This window comes from Tetrao urogallus, assembly GCF_951394365.1.
Source record: "Tetrao urogallus genome assembly, chromosome: 27".
NCBI classification, from domain to species: Eukaryota; Metazoa; Chordata; class Aves; order Galliformes; family Phasianidae; genus Tetrao; species Tetrao urogallus.
The window spans coordinates 2,295,353-2,321,605 of NC_136840.1; the positions used below are offsets into that span (position 1 = coordinate 2,295,353).

The 26,253-nt window shown below is 53.1% G+C and overlaps 4 protein-coding genes across 4 annotated transcripts; all 4 read left to right on the forward strand.

The window, feature by feature from the left end:
• Positions 1-821: 821 nt before the first annotated feature.
• On the forward strand, positions 822-2,504 carry ADRB3 (adrenoceptor beta 3; the record flags this gene model as incomplete). Its single annotated transcript, XM_079547461.1, has 2 exons — positions 822-2,068; positions 2,465-2,504. The coding sequence occupies 2 exons, from the start codon at positions 822-824 to the stop codon at positions 2,502-2,504; spliced, it is 1,287 nt and encodes a 428-aa protein (XP_079403587.1).
• Positions 2,505-3,088: 584 nt separating this feature from the next.
• Positions 3,089-5,560, forward strand: LOC306956106 (nucleophosmin-like; the record flags this gene model as incomplete). Its single annotated transcript, XM_079547520.1, is given in 8 exon segments — positions 3,089-3,173; positions 4,346-4,464; positions 4,468-4,473; positions 4,477-4,636; positions 4,763-4,845; positions 4,930-5,049; positions 5,220-5,313; positions 5,463-5,560. Coding segments are annotated over 8 exon segments (765 nt in total).
• Positions 5,561-7,608: 2,048 nt separating this feature from the next.
• LOC306956013 (prolactin-releasing peptide receptor-like) lies at positions 7,609-9,946 on the forward strand (the record flags this gene model as incomplete). Its single annotated transcript, XM_079547409.1, has 2 exons — positions 7,609-8,015; positions 9,319-9,946. The coding sequence occupies 2 exons, from the start codon at positions 7,609-7,611 to the stop codon at positions 9,944-9,946; spliced, it is 1,035 nt and encodes a 344-aa protein (XP_079403535.1).
• A 3,421-nt stretch (positions 9,947-13,367) lies between these two features.
• Positions 13,368-23,530, forward strand: RAB11FIP1 (RAB11 family interacting protein 1; the record flags this gene model as incomplete). The annotated part of the gene is made up of 6 exons (XM_079547521.1): positions 13,368-13,714; positions 16,966-17,408; positions 18,014-18,800; positions 19,739-21,589; positions 22,212-22,317; positions 23,312-23,530. 6 exons carry the CDS (start codon positions 13,368-13,370, stop codon positions 23,528-23,530), a joined length of 3,753 nt encoding a protein of 1,250 aa, XP_079403647.1.
• Positions 23,531-26,253: the final 2,723 nt, after the last annotated feature.

Consider the following 26,253-nt stretch of genomic DNA (forward strand, 5'->3'; position numbering starts at 1 on the left):
CTTTGTCAACATTCCCCCCATTTGGCCAAAACTTCAAAACGCCATATTTGGAGAGCGCCCGTCTTAGAAGTTCCAGTATTTGTATAAATAGCTGATAGTGAAAAAATTGCCCTGCCCTGGAGTCTGCCCAGGGGCCTTTGGAAGGAGCAGCACTGGGAACAGGGGCAGGAATGGGAGCAGCACGGTGCACAACTCCCTGGGCATCCCAAAGGATGGATTATGGGGATCCCAAAATCACCAGCACTGACTCAAACTTAAGGGGGTAGCAGTGCGTGGTTACAGAAGCTGGGGAAAGGGTTCGGGCATTAAATGTGGCGGTGAAAGAGCGGCTGTTGGATGATTTCTTTGGGGCGAGGCTGTCATTTTGCCATCCCTGTTCTGATGGCAGCCGGGTCAGTGTCTTCACTGCGTACCCTGGAATGCGAGGAGAACAGAGAGGAGCACGGAGCAAAGAGCTGGGATGCAGGGCAGGATGCACAATAAGGAACTAGGAGCCGTGTACGTGGAGAATAAAGGCGAGTGGTGTGAGGGGCGCAGTTGGGTCCGGCTACGCAGCGTCGGGGGTATCCGGCCCGGGGGCAGCAGGGAGGCGGTGCTCCCGCTTTGCTTTCATTGATCTCCGCATAGGGGCAGCCCGGGGCCGCCCCGTGCCTTTAAAGGCTCCTCCTCCGAGTAGCGGCCACGGACGGAGTCCGACGTCGGTGCAGCCTCGACGGCGGCGGCCGCCCCGAGCCCCGCTCCGGCCCCGGCAGCCGTGGAGCGCACGGGGGGCAAAGGAACGCACGGAGCTGGGCCGCCCCCCCTCTCCCCCCGCCGAAGTGATGACCCCGCTTCCCGCAGGCAACGGCACCGTCCCTAATTGCAGCTGGGCCGCCGTTCTGAGCCGGCAGTGGGCGGTGGGAGCCGCGCTGAGCATCACCATTCTGGTCATCGTGGCCGGCAACCTGCTGGTCATCGTGGCCATCGCCAAGACGCCGCGGCTGCAGACCATGACCAACGTCTTTGTCACCTCGTTGGCCTGCGCCGACCTGGTCATGGGCTTGCTGGTGGTGCCACCGGGGGCCACCATCCTGCTGAGCGGCCACTGGCCCTATGGGACGGTGGTGTGTGAGCTGTGGACCTCTCTGGATGTGCTGTGTGTGACGGCGAGCATCGAGACGCTGTGCGCCATCGCCGTGGATCGCTACCTGGCCATCACGGCACCGCTGCAGTACGAGGCGCTGGTGACCAAGGGCAGAGCGTGGGCTGTGGTGTGCATGGTGTGGGCCATCTCTGCCTTCATCTCCTTCCTGCCCATCATGAACCACTGGTGGCGGGACGGGGCGGACGAGCAGGCGGTGCGCTGTTACGATGATCCACGCTGCTGTGACTTTGTCACCAACATGACCTACGCCATCGTCTCCTCCACCGTCTCCTTCTACGTGCCGCTGCTCGTCATGATCTTCGTCTACGTCCGTGTCTTTGCTGTGGCCACACGCCACGTCCAGCTCATCGGCAAGGACAAGGTGAGGTTCCTGCAGGAGAACCCCAGCCTCAGCTCCAGGGGAGGGCGGTGGCGTCGGCCGTCCCGCCTGTTGGCCATCAAGGAGCACAAGGCGCTCAAGACCTTGGGCATCATCATGGGCACCTTCACGCTCTGCTGGCTGCCCTTCTTCGTGGCCAACATCATCAAGGTGTTCTGCCGGCCACTGGTGCCCGACCAGCTGTTCCTCTTCCTCAATTGGTTGGGCTACGTCAACTCAGCCTTCAATCCCATCATCTACTGCCGCAGCCCCGACTTCAGGAGCGCTTTCCGCAAGCTGCTTTGCTGCCCGCGCCGCGCCGACCGCCGGCTGCACGCTGCCCCACAGGACCCACAGCACTGCTCCTGTGCCTTCAGCCCTCGGGGGGACCCCGTGGAGGACGGCAAGGCTGTGGACCCCGGGCAGCTCAGGGAGGACAGCGAGGTGCAGGGGAGCGGCAGGAGGGAGGAGAATGCCTCATCACATGCTGGTGGCCACCAGCAGCGGCCTCTGGGCGAGTGCTGGCTGCAGGGCACGCAGAACATGCTGTGCGAGCAGCTGGATGAGTGAGTACTGTGTGCGTGCTTGGGGTGCAGGGTGCTGTTCTGGGGGACTGCTGGTGATGGGGCTGCGGTCTGATGAATGCAGAGCTGGTGAGCACTGGGATGGGGTATAGAATGGGAACTGCTGCCCAACGCCTTTGGGCTTCCCTAAAGCCCCCTGCCAGGCTGCAGAGCTGAGGTTCTTTGTGCCTCCCTGGGCACTTTGTCCCTTTCTGGGAGTGCCCCAACAACCGGAATGAGGTTCATTTCCTCAGGTAGTAAAACGCTGCTGGGACACCAGGAGTGTGTTCCTGTCCCTGGGATCTTTTCCCTTCTCCCCTCACTCCCGATGACTTCAGGGAGCCCCTGCTGTTATGGGGAGGATGTGGGCTCTTTACACTCTATGCTCTCTCATTTAAGGTTCACCAGCAGAGAGATGCCGGCGGGTCCCTCGGTCTGACTGGGAATGCAGCAGAGCAGGGAGCACTGTAAGTGTGTGTTCCATCTGGGAGCAGTGCCACAGGAGACCCAAGAGTCTGGCTGCAGCAGGGCCACCCCTGTCTCTGCAACAGTCCCCTCTGACCAGCTTGGCTGTCCCCTTCCCTGGGGGAGCTCAGCCCTTGGCTGGGTCACAGCCATGTGCCTGCATCGGGCATGTGAGCTGACGCAGGCGTCTGCTGACACGTTTCTGTGCTGCCCAGAGTGCTTAACCCCCTTCAGAGCAGCTTGCTCTGCTGCTGAGGCCAGGACCCCCCTTTGCACTCTCTCCTTCTAGGGGCTCAGCTCCTGGAGTGGTTGCTTTGCATCCCCAGAGTTGTGATGCTGGGGGGATGCACACCGTCAGCTCCTGCTGTCTTCTTGCAGATGTTGGGATGGGGACGCTGTGTGGGGAAGGAGTGGCACTGAGGGTACAACGCTGGAAGGACCCTCTGGTGCACGCACCCACACGGAGAGCAAAGGGGATCCTCCGGTGCTGGAGAGATAAAGGCAGCAGCAAAAAGATCCTGAGCCCCTCACGATGAGGTTCCAGCACAGCTTCTGGGGATGGGGACGCTGCCACCACAGATGGATTGGCACTGGGACGTGGTGACCAGCAGCTCTGCTTGCCCACGGGACCCCATCTTCCCAGGTTGTGTCGCTGACAAAGGAAAAGAGGATCTCCTGCTGGCAAGAAACTGCTCCGTGATCTGCACTGGGTCCTGCCCCAAACAATGCAGTGAGCTCCCGGGGCCGGGTGTGATGCTGGGAGCCACAGCAAGGGAAAAGCACAGGCGGAAGAGCAGCGAGGGATAAAAAGTGCTGCAGGAGAGGCTTTCCCCAGAGCCCTGCACGATGCTGTGGGTTCTGGCGGCGGTGATGCTCTGCTCTTGCTCTGAAGCCTCTGCGTGCTGTAGGAACAGGCAGCAGCACCGCACCGCTGCACGGCCGTTCCATGCACAGCACGGAGCACAGCGGCACAGAGGGCGCTGTGCAAAAAAAACACGGGTGTTTGTGACCGCACCGTCCCACCTCGCTGGGACTTCGGGGATGATATCGGTTGTAAACGTGCGTCGTGGTGACTGTAATGCTTTTGTGTGAAATAAACCTCGGGAATCACTCGGCAGCTTTCACCTGCATCACCGGCGCCTTGCCCTTCCTAAGGGTAGGGGGCTGCCTGAGGCTGGATGCTCACGGGCACCCATCCCCATAGCGCCTGGGGGTCCCTCCCAAGGACCGGGCACAGCCTCTGTGCTGCTCGCAGCCCCAGGGAGGCTCTGCGCCCCATCCCGGGGGTTTGCCAGCCCAGCAAATAGCCGTATCGTCCCATTCACATTCGGAATCAGGCTGCGGGGTCCGAGCGGAGCCACGGCGACCATCCGGAGCCTCAGTGCCACCTCCCGGCGCTGCGCGGAACTCGTAACGTGTAACGGGAATAAAGAGAAAAGCAAATCCGCCGGGGTGGTCCTGCAGCTTCGAACCACTTGTGGCTCTTCGCTGCTGTCTGCAGCCGCCCCGAGCGCTGAGCAAAGGAGCTCTGAGGATACACTGACAGCACCTGAGAGCCTCTATTTGTCCTCCGCAGCACCTGCGCTGCATTTCCGATTTACAGCGCTGATGGGCTGCCGCTGCTCTTTATTTGCAGCACAAGGGGAGCTCGTGTTCGGTGCTTTTTCTGGCCAGGTGGGGGCTGCAGGGCAATGTGTGGGGCTGGGGTTGGTTTCCATTGAGACCTTAGTGCTGGACGAGCCTCCTTCAATGGGCTGTGCTGTTCTTAATGCTGTTCTTAATGCTGTCATTGTGGTTTTATTTCTCATTTAACAGTGCTATCCCAGCCAACAAGGCATTGCTCTATTTGCCTCCAACTCTTGCAGAAAGCAAGCTGTGCTGGTGGGAGCTGCCAGCACGATGCTGCCCTGGCTCTGGACTTTGGGAACCTTCTCTAAGCATTCTAAAGTCACTTTTCTTCTGCCTGTTACAATTACAGACCAGCTGAAGGCTGCTTTCTCTGGTGCTTGTTCTGTAGGGCCTGGTTCCTGGTGCTGTGCAGGATGAGCAGCTCTTCCCCTGCTCTCAGGTCACTGTCAGAGGACAGGACAGCTGCTGTGCTGTGGGGTGAGCAGCAGCCCCCAGTGCATTGTAGGGGGGAGGCAAAGGGTGCTTTTCCCTTTGCTTTCTGCACCCCTGAGGTTTGCAGGGGAAGCAGCTGGTGCACGCAGGGACTGAGCTGTGTGTCCACAGGCTGTGAGCTGGGTGTGAACAGCCAGAGCTGCGTGGTGAAGGAGGATGATGACTTCCTAGAGCACCTGGTCCTGCTGAAGACGGTAAGGTGTGGGGCTTGCTGGTGTCACCTTGCTGCCCCACTGTAGGGCCTCTGCTCTGTCATGGGGGCTCTGCCCAACCCACAGATCTCCCTGGGGGCCGATGCCAGGGATGAGTTGCACGTGGTGGCTGTGGAGTCCAAGAACACCTACGGAGACCACAAACCGGTGCCCATCGCATCCCTGCGTGTCTCAGTGCTCCCCATGGTAAGAACAGGGAATGATTCACCCTGGGTAATCTGTGGACTTTTTCCAGCTCTGGAATTGTCCAGGCTGTGCCTGCAAAGCGCTCTGTGCTGCAGTGCATCTCCTGTCTTGTGGCTGTTGTGGAGGCTGGGTGGATCTGGGGGGTTGCTCTGAGCTTTGGCTCTTTGCAGATCAGTCTCAAAGGTCTGGAGTTTGTCCCTCCTGTCACCTTCATGCTGCAGTGTGGAACTGGACCGGTTTATCTCAGCGGGCAGCACGTTACCTGTGAGTCCTAACTGGGCTATGGGGCTGGACAGCAGCAGGGCTGGTCCTGCAGTGGCTTTGTGGCAGCTTCTGCCCTGGGGATGGGGAGCCCTGCCCTGTAGGAAGCACCCACACCAGGGTGCTGGGCCTGACTATGCTCCTCCCCATAGTGGAAGATGTCCCCAAGTGCAAAGCCCACGAGGAAGAGCTGTTGGATATGGATGGAGGTGATGAGGACGATGCCAGGGCAGCGCAGGATGGAGAATAGTTGCAGCTCTGGATGGGATGGATCCTTACACAAGGACACAACGGGCTTCTGCTTTGGATAGATCCTTCTCTCCATCTCAATCGTGTTCTGATTGTGCTGCTGCTGGGATGCTGTGGGTTGTGCTGCTGAGCTGTGGGTCTCAGAGCATCCTATTGAGCACCATTGCCCCTTCCCTACACTGGCACCTCCCAGATGGTCTTAAAATGTGTGTGTTGTGTCCCCCCTGTGCAGCCCTTTTGCCAATCAATCTGCAGTCATAATGGTGGTTTTGTTCCAGTCGGAATTACTCTGGCAATTGCTTGGATAAACAGAGTAAAGTTACGTTGCAGCTTTCACAGCAGCCCAGGGAAATGCAGCCAAAGTCTGTTCAGAACAAGCAGCCATTGAAGTAATCAAATTAAAGCTCCTAATTGAGGAAAATTGCCCAAATCAGTTATTTGCATGATAGCAGCTGGCTGGGAATTTCTCTGCAGCGGAATGAGGAGCAGAGCTGGGTGTGGGCTGGTGGCACACTGGGCTGACAGCAATGGGATGAGTTTGGAAAGATGCCCCCTGGGCACAGCACTGCTTCCCCACTCACCTTCCCTACTCTGGGTTTTAATACCCCAGCCCTGTGTGAGAGCCATCCTTGCTGCTCTAAAAAATCAAAGGGTGACAGTTTCTCCTGTTGTGTGCTGGCAGGAGAAGCAAACAGGTAAAGTGCTGTAAGATTGTGATGCAGCTCCTTGCCTTGCTGTGGTACCCTGAAAGGAGCAGCTCTCTGCCCCATGGGGTTGTGGGGACAGAACTCACTCTGCACAAACCGTGAGCCATCAATTAGACTTGGCTGCAAAAGCAGTGTGGTCCCTGCATGGCTGCAGCTGCGCCCTGAAACAGGAGGGCTGTGCTTGGCCATGCCTTCACCCCTCCTGTGGCCGCATCCTGCAACACAGAGAGGGCTTTGGCATAACCATGGCAACTGCCAGGTAAGTAATAGATGGCACTCAGTGCCATGGGAACCAAAGAGGAGTGAGCGGGGTGCTGGGCTCTGCACCTTCCTGGTGCCCCAGTGTGAGGTGTGTGGTCCCATCTGTGTCACTGTGAGGGTGGCACTGGGTGCAGGTGAAGGTTGGGGCTGACACCAATAGGAGCCCTGTGCAGTTCATTCAGCACACAGCACAGACTTCTGAAATCTTTGGAGTGGGTTTTTCTTCACTTAATCGGACTCGGGAGCCAAACGACAGCTGATACGGGGAGAAACGGTCAGAGCTGTGAGCTCTGTGTGGAGGAAGAGCGGGAGGCGATGTGTGGAAATAGCTCAGGAAATTAAAGTTTGCCTGCGGTGTGGTTTGAGATGATTCAGTTGGGGGGGGGGGGGGGGGTGGAAGCTGTGCTGTGCTGGGGATGCTCTCCCCATGGGCAGAGCCGGCGCCGGTGAGTTCCCTCCTTCCCTCCCCCCCCCTCTCTTTCCCTTTGCGGCTGATTGAACGAAAGTCCGGCGTGGCTTCGGGGAGGACGGCGGGTTACCCTCAGTGCAGCCTCTCGGATCGCAGCAGAGGAGAGGTGCAGCCCGGCTGCTGCCAGCCCTGACGTTTGGATTGCCTGGCTAATCTCGTTACGGGGACGGATGAGCGGAGTGCAGGCGCGCAGGGCTGCAACAGTGCAAAAGTAGCAGAGCATCCTTATTCGTTTACCCATTAACGTCCTTTGTGATTTCCAGAAGCATTAGGAGCTCCTTTCTGGCGGAGCTGCGATTCCCTCCTGCAGTGCCGCCGGAGTGCTCCGTGTTCTGCTGCTGAGCCCGGGCTGAGGTGAGTGCATCCCTCCCAGTTTTGGGGCCAGAGCTCCTCTTTCTCCTTTCTCTTCCCTCCGTGGAGCTGTTCCACTTTGTGCTGCCATCCCTAAGGGGCTGCTTGCTGGCACTGCCTCTCTTCTGACCCCCTTGCACACCATTCCCTTGCCAGCAGGCTGCAGCGGAGAACTCCCAGGCTCAGGACATGTCCATGGGAGCCACCTGAGCCATTGGGTTTTGGAGTCCTGGGATATCCTACAGCCACCCCAAAGAGGCCATGGAGCCCGGTGGCGATGGTGCCAATGCCAGCTCCTCTGGACTGGCCCTGCAGAGCCGCCCCAACGGCAGCACACAGTTCACTGGGGTGCAGCTCATCCAGTCCTTCAAGCCCCTCATCATCCCCTGCTATGCCCTGGTGGTCCTGATCGGCATCTTCGGCAACTACCTGCTGCTCTACGTCATCTGCAAGAGCAAGAAGATGCACAACGTCACCAATTTCTTCATTGGGAACCTGGCCTTCTCGGACATGTTGATGTGTGCCACCTGCGTGCCCTTCACCCTGGCGTACGCCTTCAACCCGCAGGGATGGATTTTTGGGAAGTTCCTGTGCTACTTTGTGTTCCTGATGCAGCCCATGACAGTCTATGTCTCTGTGTTCACACTCACGGCCATCGCAGTTGATAGGTAAGGGGACATGGGGGTGGCACGGGGTCCCCACCATGGGCAGGATGGGGCTGATGCTGCTCAGTGGTGCAGCTCAGGGTGCTCAGTGCTGGGCATAGAGCTGGAAAAGGAAAATCCCAGGGCTTCTGCTGCATGGGTGCTACAGAAGAGCTGCTGTTTGATGGGTTCGTGCTCCCAGCTGTAGCACTTCTGGTGCTGTTTGCACTATGCAGTGGGCAATGCTACCAAACTGGGTGTGGGCATCCAGGGGCTTTGTCACTGGGCAGCAGTGCCCCTGCTCTGAGCTCAGGCTGGATGTTGCCTTCTCTGGTGATGCCTGTGGTTTAGAAATGTGCAGATCTGCCCCCATATAAAAGTTCCATGGACCCAAAACGGGAGGCTGTGCTGTACAAGCAACTTCACTGTGCTCAAATCAATGGTGGTGGCACTGCTGTGACTGTGCCAATGGAGCTGACGCCTGGGTCTGCAATGTTCCCATGCCACCAGCTCTATCGTGAGCACAGCAGGGATGGGCTCCAGCAAAGTGCCCCAGCGCAGCCTTCTTCCTCCACCTCAGAGCAGAGAGATTTTCATCCTGGGTTTTCATCCTTTGCTGCACCAATTTGCACCAAAATTACATTGTGTTCTGTCACCTGAATGGAGAGTGCTTGTGCTTTCTGAAATGGACACAGGCAGGACCTGATGGTAGTGGGAGGGAGGGGGAGGGAATGTATGAAAACTGTGTTTCCATAAATACATGGCTTCATCAGAGAAGCTGCACAAGCCAGGCAGGGCCCAAACCACTGATATTGGGGGAGAGAGCCCTAGAGCAAAGGGGAAAGGCAGAACCAAGGGAGGATGAGGTGGAATAGCTGAGAAAACTCTGTGGAGCTGAGCTTCTGTGCCAGTGGGTTTGAGGTATAACTTGCATGAGCTTGCCCTGTTCTTTTGCTCTTCATCAAAGCCGCTTTTTGGGGATGGAAGCAGAAATTTGAGCTCTTCCTACTACAGAGGCATCCACGGTCCTCACCGTGAATCATTACTGAGCTTCATCTTGTGTGGCTTCATCCCAGTCCCTTTGGCTGTGGCACACCCTGGCTGGAGCTCTGCTGCATTCCCAGCCCATGCCCAGCTCAGTGGCTGTGCCCTGACCGCAGGCAGAGGGTTCAGTCTCTCCCTCAGTGAGGCACAGCTGTCATGCAGGATAGAATGGGAAGGAGCCACGTGAAATCCCAGCCTTGCCGTGATGATGATCTGGGGTGGGAAACGCGCCCTAACCCTCCATCCCCACACTTTAAGGGCTATGGGGTGCTCTCTCCCACAGGTACTATGCCACCGTGCACCCCCTGAAGAAGCGCCTGTCGCTCACCAGCTGCATCTATGTGGTGGGGGCCATCTGGCTGCTGTCCTGTGCTCTGGTGGCCCCTGCTGTGGCCCACACGTACCACGTGGAGTTCGAGCAGCAGGGCTTTGCCATCTGTGAGGAGTTCTGGATGGAGCAGGAGGAGCAGCGCCTGGCCTATGCCTACAGCACGCTGATTGTCACCTACATCCTGCCTCTCTCTGCTGTCTCCCTGTCTTACCTCTGCATCTCTGTGAAGCTGCGGAACCGCGTGGTGCCCGGGCATCCCACGCAGAGCCAAGCTCAATCTGACCGCTTGAGGAAGAGGAAGATTTTCCGCCTCATCGTGCTGGTGGTGGCTGCTTTCGGGGTTTGCTGGCTGCCCATCCACGTCTTCAACATCATCCGTGACATCGACATCGACCTCATCGACAAGCATTATTTCCTGCTCATCCAGCTGCTGTGCCACTGGTTTGCTATGAGCTCCGCCTGCTGCAACCCTTTCCTCTACGCCTGGCTGCACGACCGCTTCCGTGGGGAGCTGCGCAAGATGTTCTCCTGCGAGCCACGAATCCTCCCAGCCAGCCACTGTGCTGCTGCTGTGCTCTGAGCTTGGCTCCAGCACTGGGGTATTGTAGTCCTGAATGAATGAAATAATGCCCTGGGAAAGCCAGGAGGAGTTTGGTTGGGTTGTAATTAGCTGCCTGTCGTGTTAATTTAATAGTATGACTTCCATTAAATCCAGGATTGGGTGTTGAGAATGGAATTTTGCATGAGGTGGTCACACCTGGAGTGTCTCTATGCGTACCAGCAAGCTGGCAGTGTGTGCCCTGCACGCATGGAGCTGTGCTCGGGGTCATGGAATCGTGGAGTCATAGGGTCATTTGAGCTGGAAGGGACCCTTAAAGGCCATCTGGTCCAACTCCCCTGCCATGAACTGGGGTGCTTACAGCTCCATCAGATGCTCAGAGCCCCATGCTGACTGACCTTGAATGTCTCTAGGTTGCATCTCTCTGAGTGACCTATGCCAGCACCTCCCCACCCTTGCTGTAAGCAGCTTTTTCCTTATACTCAGCCTAAATCTCCCTCTTTTAGCTTGAAACTGTTTCCCTTTGTCCTGTCACAACAGACCCTGCTGAAGTGTTGGTCCCCATCTTCCTTCCAGCTCTGTTGGGTACCAAAAGGTGCTCTCAGGTGCAGCTCCTTGTCCCTATAACCCACACCATTGGAGCTGTCCCCATTCCAGGCAGCTGTGGGCAGCAGAAGCCATGCTGACCCTTCCCTGACTCATTTGGCCACTGCCTGGGTGCAATTTGCTGTGGGCTTGAGTCTCAATTTGCACCGCCTGTGATTGCACATTGTGTACCTAATGGAGCTGGCTATTTATAGCTGATGGGTTCTGCTCTCCAAGGCAGGGACACGGCTCCAAAACTGCTGTTTTCATACTTAATTCCAGCTGCTGGAGGGGCTGTGCTCAGCCATGGCCCAGAGGGGAGGGCAGAAGTGTGGGCACAGGTGGGGCGACCCATGTGCAGCCTGGGGGCTGAATCTGGGGGTAAAAGAGGTAGTGGGGATGGATGGTATGGGGGTCAATGTGGGGCTCACAGCCCAGGTGGGTTCTGGGGGTGGAGGAGGAAGAAAAGGAGGAGAAATAGGTGCTCCTGGTGGCAGGAATGGGTGAAGAAGGGGTTGGAAACATTCCTGCCATGCACCTGTGCAGAAACATATTCCTGTGTGGACACGTGTACCTATACACACACCCCTATATGCACACACACACACACACACACACCTGTGCCCTTTACAAACATCTGTATGCACACACATGCACACCTGTACTCACACACACCTGCACTCACACACCTTTATATGCACACACCTGCACTCACACACCTCTATATGCACTAACACACCTGCACACACCTCTATATGCACTCACACACCTGCAGTCACACACCTGCAATCACACACCTCTATATGCACACACCTGCACTCACCTCTATATGCACTCACACACCTCTATATGCACACACACCTGCACTCATACACCTCTATATGCACACACACACCTCTACATGCACACACCTGCACACACACACCTCTATATGCACACATACACCTTTATATGCACACACCTGCACTCACACATCTCTATATGCACACACACCTGCACTCATACACCTCTATATGCACACATACACCTTTATATGCACACACCTGCACTCACACACCTCTATATGCACACACACCTCTACATGCACACACCTGCACTCACACACCTCTATATGCACACATACACCTTTATATGCACACACCTGCACTCACACATCTCTATATGCACACACACCTTTATATGCACACACCTGCACTCACACGCCTTTATATGCACACACACACCTCTATATGCACACACCTGCACTCACACACCTTTATATGCACACACCTGCACTCACACACCTCTATATGCACACATACACCTTTATATGCACACACCTGCGCTCACACACCTCTATATGCACACATACACCTTTATATGCACACACCTGCACTCACACACCTCTATATGCACAGACACCTGTATATGCACACACCTGCACTCACACATCTCTATATGCACACACACACACCTCTATATGCACACACCTGCACTCACACACACTTTTATATGCACACACCTGCACTCACACACCTCTATATGCACACATACACCTTTATATGCACACACCTGCGCTCACACACCTCTATATGCACACGCACACCTCTATGTGCACACACACACCTTTATATGCACACACACACCTTCATATGCACACACCTGCACTCACACACACTTTTATATGCACACACCTGCACTCACACACCTCTATATGCACACATACACCTTTATATGCACACACCTGCACTCACACACCTCTATATGCACACGCACACCTCTATGTGCACACACACACCTTTATATGCACACACACACCTTCATATGCACACACCTGCACTCACACACCTCTATATGCACACACACACCTTTATATGCACACATGCACCTCTATATGCACACACCTGCACTCACACACCTTTATATGCACCCACACCTCTATATGCACACACCTGCACTCACACACACACCTTTATATGCACACACCTGCACTCACACACCTTTATATGCACACACACACCTTTATATGCACACACCTGCACTCACACACCTCTATATGCACACATACACCTTTATATGCACACACCTGCACTCACACATCTCTATATGCACACACACACACCTCTATATGCACACACCTGCACTCACACACACTTTTATATGCACACACCTGCACTCACACACCTCTATATGCACACATACACCTTTATATGCACACACCTGCACTCACACACCTTTATATGCACTCACACACCTCTATATGCACACACCTGCACTCACACACACACCTTTATATGCACACACCTGCGCTCACACACCTTTATATGCACACACACACCTTTATATGCACACACCTGCACTCACACACCTTTATATGCACTCACACACCTCTATATGCACACACCTGCACTCACACACACACCTTTATATGCACACACCTGCACTCACACACCTTTATATGCACTCACACACCTCTATATGCACACACCTGCACTCACACACACACCTTTATATGCACACACCTGCACTCACACACCTTTATATGCACTCACACACCTCTATATGCACACACCTGCACTCACACACACACCTTTATATGCACACACCTGCACTCACACACCTTTATATGCACTCACACACCTCTATATGCACACACACACCTCTATATGCACACACCTGCACTCACACACCTTTATATGCACTCACACACCTTTATGTGCACATACCTGCACACCGCACTCTCAGGCCCCGCCCACAGCGAGGCCACGCCCCTTTCGCCAAGCTCCGCCCACACCGCATATCTCGCGAGATCGAGGGCGTGGCTGACGCCACACCGCGTCGGGAGCTTCCGGCTCCTCATCGCTCCGCACCGCCCGCCATGGCGGCGGCGGCGGCGGCCCCGCGCTGGGTGCCGACCCACGTCCAGGTGACGGTGCTTCAGGCGCGGGGGCTGCGCTCCAAAGCGGCCGACGGGCACGGCGGCAGCGATGCTTACGCCGTCATGGCGTTGGGCCGCGACAAGTTCTCCACGTCGGTGGCGGAGCGATGCCAGGGGCAGCCGTTGTGGAGGGAGGAGGCGACGTTCGAACTGCCGCCGCCGCCTCGACCCGCAGCGCTGCGCCTCACCGTGCTGCACCGAGCGCTCGTCGGCCTCGATAAGTTCCTGGGCCGCGCCGAAGTCGATCTGGCGGCGCTGAGGGAGGACGGAGGGCGGAGGCATTGCAGGTGAGGGGACGGAGAGACCGGCGGTGGCACTGCGGGCTGCGGGGGGGGGGGGGGGGTCGTTGGGAGGAGCCTCAGCGGGTTTGCTGATGACACCGAGCTGAGTGGTGGGGATGAGGCGATGGGATGCCGTTCAGAGGGACCTCAGTAGGCTTGGAGGATGAACCTCAACACGGCAGAGTGCAAGGTTTGGCACTTGGGCCGGAGGGACGGCAGGCATCAATACGGACTGGAAGGAGAGGTCCTTTGAGCAGCCCTGCAGAGAACGACCTGGGGGTCTTGATGGGTCAAAAGCTTAACATGAGCGAGCAGTGTGTGATTACAGCTCAGAAAGCAAATGGGATCCTGGGCTCCATCACCAGAGGGGTGGCAGCAGGGACAGGGAGGCGATCGTCCCCCTCTGCTCTGCTCCTGTGAAGCCCCATCTGCAGCACTGCGTCCAGGGCTGGAGCCCCCAGGACAAGAAGGACAGGGAGCTGTTGGAGAGGGTCCAGAGGAGCCACAAAGATGAGCAGGGGGCTGGAGCACCTCCAGTATGAAGACAGGGTGAGGGCGTTGGGCTTGTTCAGCCTGGAGAAAAGAATTCTGCGGGGTGACCTCATTGCAGCCTTCAGTACCTAAAGGGAGCCTACAAACAGGAGGGGAGTCAACTCTTTGAAAGGGGAGATGACAGCAGGACAAGGGGAAATGGTTTGAAGTTGAGGAGGGAAGATTGAGGTTGGATGTCAGGGGAAAGTTCTTTGCCATGAGAGCAGTGAGGTGCTGGAACAGCTGCCCAGAGAGGCTGTGATGCCCCGTCCATCCCTGGAGGTGTTCAAGGCCAGATTGGATGGGGCTCTGGGCAGCCTGGGCTGGTGTTAAATGGGGAGGTTGGTGGCCCTGTGTGTGGTAGGGGGTTGGAGATTTGTGATCCTTGAAGTCCCTTCCAATCCTGGCGATTCTGTGAAGGCTCCCAAGGGGCTCTTGAAGGGATTTGAGTGGTTCTGGGCACCCTTTAGGGGGGAGCTGAGGGTGCTGCTGGGAATGCCTGAGGGAACGCTGGCATCCATCCTGTAGGGCTGCATTGGGATCTGATGATATGGGGGGCAATGGGGATCTGAGCCCCGCTGCTGTGGCACTGCTGGTGATCCGAGCGATCTCCTCAGGGCTGTGCTCAGCTTTCCTCTTTAAATATTTACATGTGAGAGCCAGCAGGTCACGGTGAGAGGGAGGAAGTTATCTGGAGAAGCTCTGTGTGTTGGCAGCACATTGTTCATCCAGTTCCAATCCCCTGCTATGTGCAGGGTTGCCAACCAGCAGACCAGGCTGCCCAGAGCCACATCCAGCCTGGCCTTGAATGCTTCCAGAGACATCCACAACCTCCTTGGGCAACCTGTTCCAGCGCCTCACCACCCCCTGTGTGAAAAACTTCCTCCTAATATCCAACCCAAACCTCCCCTGTCTCAGTTGAGACTTAGTTCAGGCAGGGAACGAAAGCGCAGTGCTGCCAGCGCACATGGATTTGTCTTAATGAATGCTTAGCAGAGCTTAATCGCGTGTAAGAGCAGATAATTCGGCGTTATATGGGCTCATGTCACTGCTGGCTGTTAGGCTGTGAGCAGGAAGGTGTCTCCTTTAATAGGCTGTGCAGCTCTGTGTCATACTTACACCTTTGGACGTACACAGCTGTGCGGTGTCCTGAAAGCCCTGGGGTGGTTCCTGGAGCTTGGGACAGCACCAGCACTTTGTGATGTGGTTTGAGAACGGCAATGAGTCACCTTCCTCCTGTGCTGTTCACACCGGTTTGGTCAGAGCCAGGTCTGGGTCGTGTTTGTTAACAAAGCTTGTGAAGTCCTAATTAGCACATAGCTGTCATTAGGGGCTGTGTCAGGCTGTAATGTGTTTACATGCAGAGCCTGGTGCTTACAGCCAGCGAGTTGGCATGGGCTCCTTTCTTTGTGTTGGGACCAAGGGAGAAGCATGGAAAAATGCTACTTCGGTGCTCCTGGGAAAACTGATGATATTCCCCATCATTAGCATCGATTTGCTCTTGCTTTCCTGTTTGCAGCTTGTTCCTTCCACCATCACGTAGCTGCTGTGATGGCATAGAGCATCAGGGGCTGCTGCTGAGCCCTGTGCTGTGACCTGGGTGCTGGCCAGAGCCACTGCTTGTGTTTTGGAGTGGCTGACAGCGCTGGTTGTTTGCAGCTAAAATTTGCCTATGCAATGCAGGTAGCTCCTAGAAACTACACGATGCAGAGCAAAGTCTGCCCTGTGCTTTGCTGGGATCAAGCATGGGCACAGAGGGCTGTCCAGGGAGGTTCCAGCTTCCCACAGCCTTCGCTCATTCACTTCTGCTTTGTTTTGTTCATCAGAGCAAATTGCTTTTTCTTATTCTCCTCCACACAAAGTACTGAAGTGTGAACTCGATGGAGTTCTGCCCTTTGCAAGGCAATGTCAGTGTTCTCCAGGCGTCCTTTGTATCAACTCAGTGGAGGGAGGACGCCTGCAGCTCGCTCAGTAGACACAAAATAAACAAATACTTTGGCATGCAGCACTGATAACCTCCCTTCTCTGGCACTACTGTGCTTTGAATGTCATTGAGGGGGACATAAGGAGCAGGAATTGAGCAAGTGCAGTGCAGGCAGGTGCTGGGTTTGCAGCTTGGTTCCCATTCTGTGCTGTGTTTCAGAAGGGAATAAGGCTCTGCCTGGAGCAGATCTCGTGGTTTGACCCAGTTGCTCTCTCACAGAGCTGAGTGGCAGTCCCAGCCGTTCTGTAACTCTTGTTTTGGATCTTGCTGTGTTGATTAGGGGTTCTTTAGCTTAAGAAGCATTACCATAGCTGCTGAAAAGGAGCTGGAATGAATGGTATGAGGGTGTGGGAGGCATGTAACCTTTCTGGTACAGCGTCAGCAGCTCCCTTTGCACCCACTTCAAAGCCTTAAATCTGTGAATTTCAGGAAGCCTGAAGAAAGTACAGGAAAAAAAGTGGCAGAGCTGACCCACGTCAATTCCATGTGTTGTTCGAGATCCCAAACAAAAAGACAAATTTCACTAACAACTTTCTCTTCGCAATAAGAAGTGTTTTCCTGTGGGTTCTGGGATGGTGACGTCGTCGTAAGATTAAAGGTTTTGCTTTCTTTCCTGCACTGTAGGCTTTTTGCATTCTTACAGCACCCCCTGTTAAGTTCTTGGTGTGTCTGGGGGTCGCTCACATTGTTGGTCCTCAACCATGTCTTGTTGAGGATAGAAATCTCCTTGTTTTTTTTGCAGGTGGTACAAACTGCGCTCCAAACCAGGGAAAAAGGAAAAGGAGAGAGGGGAGATCGAAGTAGACATCCAGTTCATGAGGAGCAACTTGACTGCCAGCATGTTTGATCTGTCCATGAAGGACAAGGCCCGCTCCCCGTTTGGCAAACTCAAGGACAAGCTGAAGGGGAAGCGGAGCAGTGGATTCTCTGACACAGCCTCAGCCATCGTGCCCAACACGACGCACTCCCCTGCCGACAGCGAAGATGAAGCATCTGAGAAGGAAAAGAAGAAATCCAAGTTCAAAACGCTGTTTTCCAAACCTGGCCTCCAGAAGACTTCCCTCTCCCAGTCCATGTCGGTGCTGCCCACACCTCAGCCCGTGGCTGCCAGGGTGAGGCTCAGACCCACGGATTTCCAGCCGCAGTGGGATGATGAGGATTCGGAGACCTCTCCAACCTCGGAAGGTGAGTGTGCACCCTGCATGCACGGGGCTGTGCTCAGAGCCATGAGAGGTGCTGGAACAGGCTGCCCAGAGAGGTGGTGGATGCCCCGTCCTTGGAGGTGTTCAAGGCCAGGTTGGATGGGGCCCTGGGCAGCCTGGTTTAGCATTAAACGTGGAGGTTGGTGGCCCTGCATGTGGCAGGGGGTTGGAGATTCGTGATCCTTGAGGTCCCTTCCAACCCTGGCCATTCTGTGAGTCATAGAGGCGTTTGAGTTGGAAGGGACCTTTAAAGGCCATCTGGTCCAACTACCCTGCGATGAACAGGGGCACCACAGTTCCATCAGGGTGCTCAGAGCAGCATCCAGCCTGACCTGGAACTTCTGCAGGTACAGGCATTCTCAGCTAAGCTTCTCTTGGGCTGGCTTAGCAGCCGTGAGCCTAACCTGCAGTGGTGTGGTTCCATAGTGGATATCTGGTAGGTTGTAGGTGCTGAGAAGCTGCGTGCAGAGGGCTGGCAGCACTGAGGGACCCAGAGGAGTCACACTCATGCAGCTGTGATCATTTAACGAGTTGTTAATAGCAAGCATCAGAGAAATCTTGAATTTCCCCCCATTTATTTTTTTCCAGGAACCTTTGAAATTCCTCTAGATGAGAAGTCCTCTCCTTCTGTATTTAAACATCGTAAAGCAGCAACTTTGGACAGCAGGCAGCTGAACCAACCAGCTGCTGGCAACACCAAGAAAGAAGGGCTCTCTTTATTTAGCGGCCTTAAATCTAAAAACGATCCGGTTTCCAAGTCCAGTTTGTGTATCAATGGCAGTCATGTTTATATGGAAGAGAGCACCCTGAAGGACAGCACTCCAGCTTCTTCTCCCTCTCCTCGCAACTTCAGGAAGAAGCAGGTCTCTGCTTCAGAAGAGAATCTCTCTTTCAGGTCTGCTAAAGGACCTGAGGAGACGGAAAGAACGACTCCCAGCAATGCTTTGTCTGGGTCTGCATCCTTGGAGACCTTTAAAGCTATGTCTTTGCCATCGTACAAATTGCTGAGCAGTGAGGAATGTGTGGAAACCAGCATTCCTGTGAGTGTTGAAGTTACCAAAGAGACCAAAAAAACAGACCAGAAAAAGTCTGCCTTGCTTTCGCTGGTCACGGGGAAAAAGGAAGCGGCGAAAACCAGCGATGCTGAAAGTATTCCAGACAGAACTCAGAAGGAAGAGGAAAACAAAGCTACAGAAGAGAAAAATGAACAGGAAGCCAAATGCCTTGAACCTCCAACAGATTTAAGCAGAGGAAACCCTTCGGAAGACATTCAGCCAGAAGGCTTCACAAGTAAGCAGCCATTCAACCCTTTTGACGAAGAAAGGAAACCTGAGAAAGCAGCTGCACCAGCAAAGACCAAAGCTGTCAAACCCAGGTCAGTGACTTTTGCTCCACGTGCTGACATAAATGGTGACACGCAGTGGCTGTAGGTTTGGTTAGGGTGCTTCCTACCCCAGAGCAGCACTTCTGAGCTTGATGTGCTGCACGCAGCAGCAGCGTGCTGCTCAGGGGGAGGGGAGTTGAGGGCTTGGAGCCAGGCATTGGTCACAGGTATCTCTTTTTTAATTTTTCAATGTGAATAATAGATTGATAGAGGGATATTACCTGTGAGTGATGCCAAAATAGCAGTTCCCTGAGCACAAGCATCTTTTCACAGTCTGGGGTAAGTTTCTTGCTGGCTCCTTTTGCAGAAACTAACATTCTTCTGTCAGAGCTGCGTGGCTTGGAACACATCCAAGGGCTGAAATATCAGTTCTAACATCTCTGCTTCTCCCTTCTGTTATTTGCTGTGGTCTTCAAAAGAGTTAACCTTGGGGCCCTTCTGCTTCTGACATTCACAGCAGCAGCAAGTACATCTGGGGCATTTTGTACTCAAGGCTTTTTCGGAAATTCTGCTCCTTCATGTGTGTTTGTGATATCATATATATGTCTGTCTGTATATATGTGTGTAAATACATCTGTCTTACTAATAAGGCTATGTTTTGCCTGCCTCTAACCCTCTGTTTTCAGTGCTTCTTCCTGTTTAAACATCTTGCACACAAAGTGTCTTACTAATGAAAGTGCTTGGGATGCAGAAGTTGAGGCAGTTGAGGCAACCTGAATGTGCAGATGGCAGCAGAAGCATTTTGACATCCATCAGGTGTTTGTGAGGAGCTTTTAAGCATATTTAGTCTGTTAGATAAGCTCCTGGCTCTCTTGCTGTGTAATTTATCTCCATTGTCAGGCAGTGGTGCAATCTGGTGCTGAAGCTTGTCTGTTGCTGCCTCGTGTTGCATCCACAGGTGACATGCAAGTTTTTTGTCCCTTTTGCAGACTGGGCCTGTCTTCAGAGGAGGAAACCAAAGCCACTCTTCCTACTCTTGCACCTGATTCCCTTCCTGCTTATCTGCCTGTGCCCCACATCAGTAGTGACAACAATCCTTTTGTTCCTAAACTAGGACAGAAAGTAGCAGGCTCCGAGGGCGTTACTTCTGCATCTCTTCCTTCTCCTTTCACTGCAGAGCTTTTAAGTGGCAAGAACCCCTTTAATCCCAGCTGGGGCAGGGAGTCCCCAGCCCCGGGTTCTGACCACACTGCCATCCCTTCATCCCATCACCTTGCAGCCTCTGCTCCCAAAGGGCTCCCAAAGGTCTCTCATAGTGGCAATAATCCTTTTGCTTCTGAATGGGGCCGGGATCCTGGAGGCTCTGATGCATGTGCTTCCGCATCTCCTCTGCCTGCACCTTCTCTCCATTCTGGTGGTCGCTTTAATGGCAATAACCCCTTTCTATCCAAGACTGGATGGGGGGTGGATGAGCCAGGTCTCACAGCTGTCTCTGCTTCTTCCCCTGTTGCCCTTCCTGGTGATGGAGACAATTCCTCAGCAGGACTTTCTGCTGATCTGAGCTACTCTGCTGTCGCTGCTTCAGGTGTGAGTGTGGCTTCAACTCGTAATGTAAATGCTGTAGCAAACCCTGCTGGCACTCTTTCTGTCAACCCTGGTGTGGCTCCAAAGAATCAGTGTGATTCTGTACAGGGGCAGGTGGGCCCTTCTTTAGATACAAGCGAGTCAGTGCTCTTCACAGAGAACAGTGCTGAACAGTCACCTTCCTCTGAGAGTAAACTCAAAGAGAAGCAGGAGGTGCTGAGTGAAAAGAGGAGGGAGGAGCATTCACCCACTCAGGATGCTCCTGCATCTCCAGTGCCATCTGTGAACCCAGCCCACACGCAGCCTCCTCAGGAAGCTGCAGCAGGGAGAGCTGGCAGGGAGGGGGCTGTCGCACCACAGCCTGCACCACGGCTGTCTTTAATGCAGCAATGCCCCCCAGTTCCTCAGGCTGATGAGTTAAGTGTCGGGCCTTCAGGAGAGGGCGAAGGCTCTGCATCTGGCCTTGCTTTACAGATTGAGAAAAGCCCCGGTGCTCGTGGGTCCCTCCCCCAGAACGGCTCAGTGGCAGCCCTCGTCCCACCAGTAAAACTCAGAGCTGACAGCCTTAGCAGACGTGTGAGGAAGGAAGGGGATGAGGAGCTGTTTGATTCTCTCACGAATCTGCAGTCTGCCCTTTCAGTTACCGGAGATCACGGCGTGAGGCCGGCTGCCCTTCCTGCTATTCCTGAGGCAGGCTCTGATGATGAGCTGCAGGGTGACTGTCAGGAAAACCACGGCGTTGCTGCAGGTGATCAGGACATTAAAGAGCCTGTAGATAGAATGCCTTTGCACGAGAACCAGAAGGAGAGCTCTGATAGCTCTGCTGCGGGCAGAGTAACCCTGTGTGCAGCAGGAGGAAGTGCTGTGCCTGTGCTGCCTGCAGGAGGGCACGGCCACGGGGTCAGTAAGCAGACACCTGACTCAGGTATGCCGCCTCATTCCAGTGAGCAAAGTCATTTTGAGAAACAAGAAAGGAGTGCTGGTGCTGGGGAGCGTGCAGAGAGTGACTTCTTTGAGCCTTCTGTTTCCTCTTCTTCCCTGTCGTGTTCTTCCCAGCCTCGCTCCTCCTCTCGCTCCCTCTCCTCTGACACCCCAAGTCAGAGAGCAGAGTCTCCGAAAAAGCCAACAGCAGAGGGCTTCGCAGATAAAGCAGGAAATTCTGGCAAGAAGAAGCTTCTTCAGGCATGGGTTTCACCCTCTGAAACGTACCCTAACCAAACTCAACAGAGTGGTGAAACCGTGTCTCCTAAGCACAGGTGAGAGAACACGGGAAATGCACTGAAGGTATCTCAGTGCTGAGAGCCTTGCCCTCGATGTGAGCGTTGCCTTTGATGTGAGCTTTGCCTTTTCCTGCTCTGTTAGAACCAGTGCTATGAATCCTGAGCAATAAAACACCTTGTGACACTTTATGGCACAAAATCCCATCAGATAAATTGCACTGCCTGCATGTCCCAGGAGAGCAGAAGCATTTGGTGTTTTGAAAGAACCACAGATTCATTAAGAACTCATACACTGGTGCACAGAAGATGGGAATAACTGCTGGTGTTACTGCCTTCTCCTGTGGACTGACCTTGCTTTTTCCTTTATGACATTGTTTAGGATATATTTCCCTTGTTACTGCTTCTTTATCTCCTGAAGTCTTATGGAGTTCTTTATGCCTGAAGTCAGTAAAGACAGCAGAAAGAACTGGAGTGCACTTAGAGGAGCCGAGGCAGAGATGCTTGATCTTCCCAAAGTAGAATCTTTAATCTCTGGAGTGGGAGGGAGCGCAGAGTAGGGATTTCCCCCAGTTTCTCACTGCATTTGTTTTCACTCTGAAGATGTAATGCCAGTATCAATGTACTGCTTGAATGACACGAGCCCTTTGTGATGTTACAGACTTCACCCTGTGAAGCCAATGAACACCACAGCAAATAAATCCCAAAGCAAAGACCTGAATGTCATCAGCGCTATGAATGAGAAGCTGCTGGAGATGAACATAAAGGTAAGGTGGAGAGAAGCACTTCAAACTCAGCTCCCATACACTGCTTAGGATTGTGTCTCCTGTTTTGTGCTTGTGCTCACACCATGGGGAACGTGCTGTTTCCTTTTGCCCTTAGAGGTGGGGGCATTCTTGCATCTCATCAGTAACAGCATCAGAGCCTCCTGTTTGCTCAGGGGTTTCTGAGTGGAGGGGATGGAAGGCTGCTGCCTGACTGCCCAGAGGTGAGCAGGACGTTCAGAGCTGCAGCTCTGAGTGATGCTGCTGTGCTGGTCCTGCTTGTGAGCTGCATAACTTGGATCAGCAGGAAAGACTGGACAAATTGGTCAGTGTCGATACACAAACATGATTAGTCTGCAAAGCTTCTTTTTGCCCTGAAGTAGGTTTGTGGATCTTAAAGATGGGGAAAAGGTATCCTGGGGGGGCTGCTGCCTTGTGATGTGTTGATTTTACATCCTCTGCTTCCTAAAAGCGTCGCTGTGCAGCTTGTATAACCATTGTATAACCACTCAGATTTAATGAGAGGGTGATTCTTCTGATAATCTTGGTCTCAAGTGACCTCTAAAGCTAATCCTGCAGTGCCTCCTTCCGGGACAAGTGGAAAAGAAGAAAGTTTAATTTAAATGGTAGAAACCTGTCATGTTGAAATATTTGTGGAGTTTAAGGCAGAGTTTTCCAAGTGTGTTTGTGGTGATAATCTGAAGGAGAGTGAAATGCCTGAGGCCTGTGGGAGGGTTTGTGCTGTTTCACCTGAGTTTGACCTCCCAGGTCCTCAGTGTATTTCAGGTCTGTGCAGTCATAAGGTTTCAATGAGCAGCATCCACTGAGATTGGATGTAGCTCTACAAAGGTGGGAAGCAGCAATACTTCTGAGGAGCAGCTTTGTGTTGGCAGATGGACGTGCAAGGCAGTTCCTTGCTGCCTGAACTCCAAACCACCTCTTGGACAGCATTCAGTTCTTACCTGCAGTGTGAGATGACCCTGCCTTTCTTTTGCAGAAATACAATCCTTCGGATCCTGCCTATGCTTATGCTCAGCTCACACATGATGAGCTGATCCAGCTGGTCCTGAAACAGAGGGACACAATCACCAAGAAGGATCTCCAGGTGCGCGAGCTTGAAGACTACATTGACAACTTGCTTGTCAGAGTCATGGAAGAAACCCCAAACATTCTTCGTGTTTCAACTTCTGGAAACAGAAAAGCTGGGAAGATGTAGGAGCTCTCTGGATGTCAAACAAAGGGCTGAGCTCCTGCCAGCAGAGTTTGGTTAATAAGGAGACGACATGAAATAGGTGACACCGCTGTGCTGCCTGCAGACAATGAGCTCTTCTGTTTCTGGCTTGAGCAGCCATCAGTTGGAGTAGTGCTTACGTCAGCTCTGGTACATGGAGCCCAGAAGTAGAATCATTTCCCATATTTATTTTTTGGTCTTTTTCCATGATTGGGGAAGATTTGTTCAGGCATTTAACCCAAAGTCTGATTGCCACAGGAAGGATGAAGGGTTTGTTGTTGTTTTGTGTGTTTCCCTTGCCAGCAAAGCGCTGCTGATCCTTCGATGAAGATTTTTTTCTCTGTTGTTTTTGAGCAGCTTTGATAGATCAGTTACTCATCTGTCTGCACCTGAAGTTGTAGTGCAATATAAAATCTCATACAGTAGAGCTCGAGGATTTGATTTTTCCTTTTATCTTTTGACACTGGAGGAATCCAAAGAATGAATGCTTCAAGAACAGAGCCGTGTGGGCTGCATTTGAAAAGCAATTTAATGCTCTGAAACGGGGTGCAAGTTTAAACCTCAGTTTGGAAAGGAGGAAACAAAGCAAAATGAATGAGACAACACAAGCAAAGCAGTTCTCCAAGGGGAAGGCTTACAGGGTTTTAAACACGGATGCTGTGGGATGTTTGTGTTCCATGGGAATAAGGAGTAGCACTGGGTTTGGGCTGACGGTACGTTGTGGTGGAAGCTGTTCTCCTCTGGATTTAAACTCCTGATTCAAAGGCTGTTTGAACATGGAAGGCAAAGGTACAAACACCTGGATTCTGCTCAGTAGTCCTGGGTTGGGGTGGATTTCTGTGTACACATGCATGGCCTGTGGCTTCTGTGTGAAAGTTCTGTGACGGTTTTGGTGTCAGACCATTGCAGTTTATTGCATGTAAGTGCCTTGAATTTTGGAGCTTACCCTGGAGCAGCCTTCAAGGGCAATCAGGCTTAAAACTCATCTCTTTTTTTTTTGTATCCAGCATACAAAAGGAACCAAATTCCACTCTTCCCCTTGGGATGGGAGCAGTCAATATCAGCACTCAGATCCTGCTGTGTTCTTTGTGACCTGAGTTCAGAAAGGAATGAAAATGCTGCTGGCTCTGCAAGACAATCAAATATTCCTTAATTTGTGGCTTCTTTGCAGCTCAGTAGAGACAAATGCTTCTCAGCATTGCCTCAGGCAGAGAACAGCAGCACAGGGCTGTGAAGCAGCCACTGCAGCAGGCTTTCTCCACTGAAAGTTAAACGTGCCCCTGTTTTTTGTGGTGATCTCTTGTCAAAGGTCAACAAACCGAATTTCTTTGCAGCTCTTAAGTTCACCAGAGTTTGTGAATGCCTTGAAAGAAAGCTGAAATACCAAAGGAGTGTGCAGCAGAGGAACACAGTGAGCGCTCCTACCTTCTGTGATTGAAGTAATCTATTAATTAGGTCACTTCTGACGTAGCCTGAAAGGAGTTTCTAACACAGTTTTCCTACAGCAAAGCACTTTATTGAGGGATTGATTATTAACCTCTTAGCAATAATCTTACTAGTTTCGTAAAACACTGAAAATTACTGGAGACTTCTCAAGTAAATGCTGTATTTTTGTAGTGGAAAGTAGCTAATATATTATCCTAGAGATGTTTGTTGATTGGAAAACTCAAAGCGTGCTGTTAATCACATTTCCTTTCTGTAATTGGGCGGATGGCTGAAATCAAAGCTCTCCTGACAGCTCTCCTGCATCAGAAGCTCAAATGGAGGGAAACCTTTTGCTTTAAGCATCTTTAAGAGTCTCTGAAGGCTCGAGGTGGTGCTTTTCTGTACCCTCGTCTGTGAAAGATGGCTCTGAGATGCAGAAGTTCTGAGCAGTACCTTCAGCTCTTGCAGGGCTTTGGGTGGCTCCGCTCGGCGTTGCTGGGAATGGATGCTGCTCCTTGTGCCTGGAAACAGCAGCGGGGTGGAGGAGTGCTTTGCTTCCTCCCTGTGGATCTCTGGAAAGAAATGGTTCCCAATACCTCATGGATAAACTTCTAGCTTTCTGATTTTTCTGGTTTAGAGAGACAGAAAAACCAGTAGTGCCTTCAAACAACGTTAACAGTTCCAAACAGGTGCTGCTGTTGGTAGTCATCACTGGACACAGGCTGAGGGAAGGCCTGATGTGTTTTTATGGTTCTCACTTCAGCAGTGAGGGCACTGCTGTGGTTCCTGCTGCGCTCTGTGATGCTGTGTGCAGTGCTGCAGTCTGGATTCCACGAAGCTTTTACAGTGGGTTTTGTGCATTCCTTTTGGCTACGATGTGCATCTCGAGGTTCTGCACGCAAACGAAACACTGATTAATGAGTCTCCTTAGAGACAAAGCCTTAAGACTTGCACTGTCCTTTGCCAGTTACCACTTTGCCCATCGAGGTGTATGGCCTTTGCGTGGTGGGTTATCTCCTGTGGTGACAGGTGCTGCTGCAGGCAGCGCTCCTGGATGAGCCACACTTCCATTCCGCAGCTGTGGAAACGTGGCACAAACCTCAGACCTCCATCTTTGGTTAGCAACACTATTTAAAGCTTTTCTTTGGTGTAAGGGGTGCTCGCCTTGATTTTAAGGGACCTAAGAATCGAGTGCATTTTCTTGTTTGATTACTGAAGGACCTATTTGTATTTTTCTGTTTATGGGGTCTGCTTTTATTTGCAGGTACTGTTTGTTTTTAACC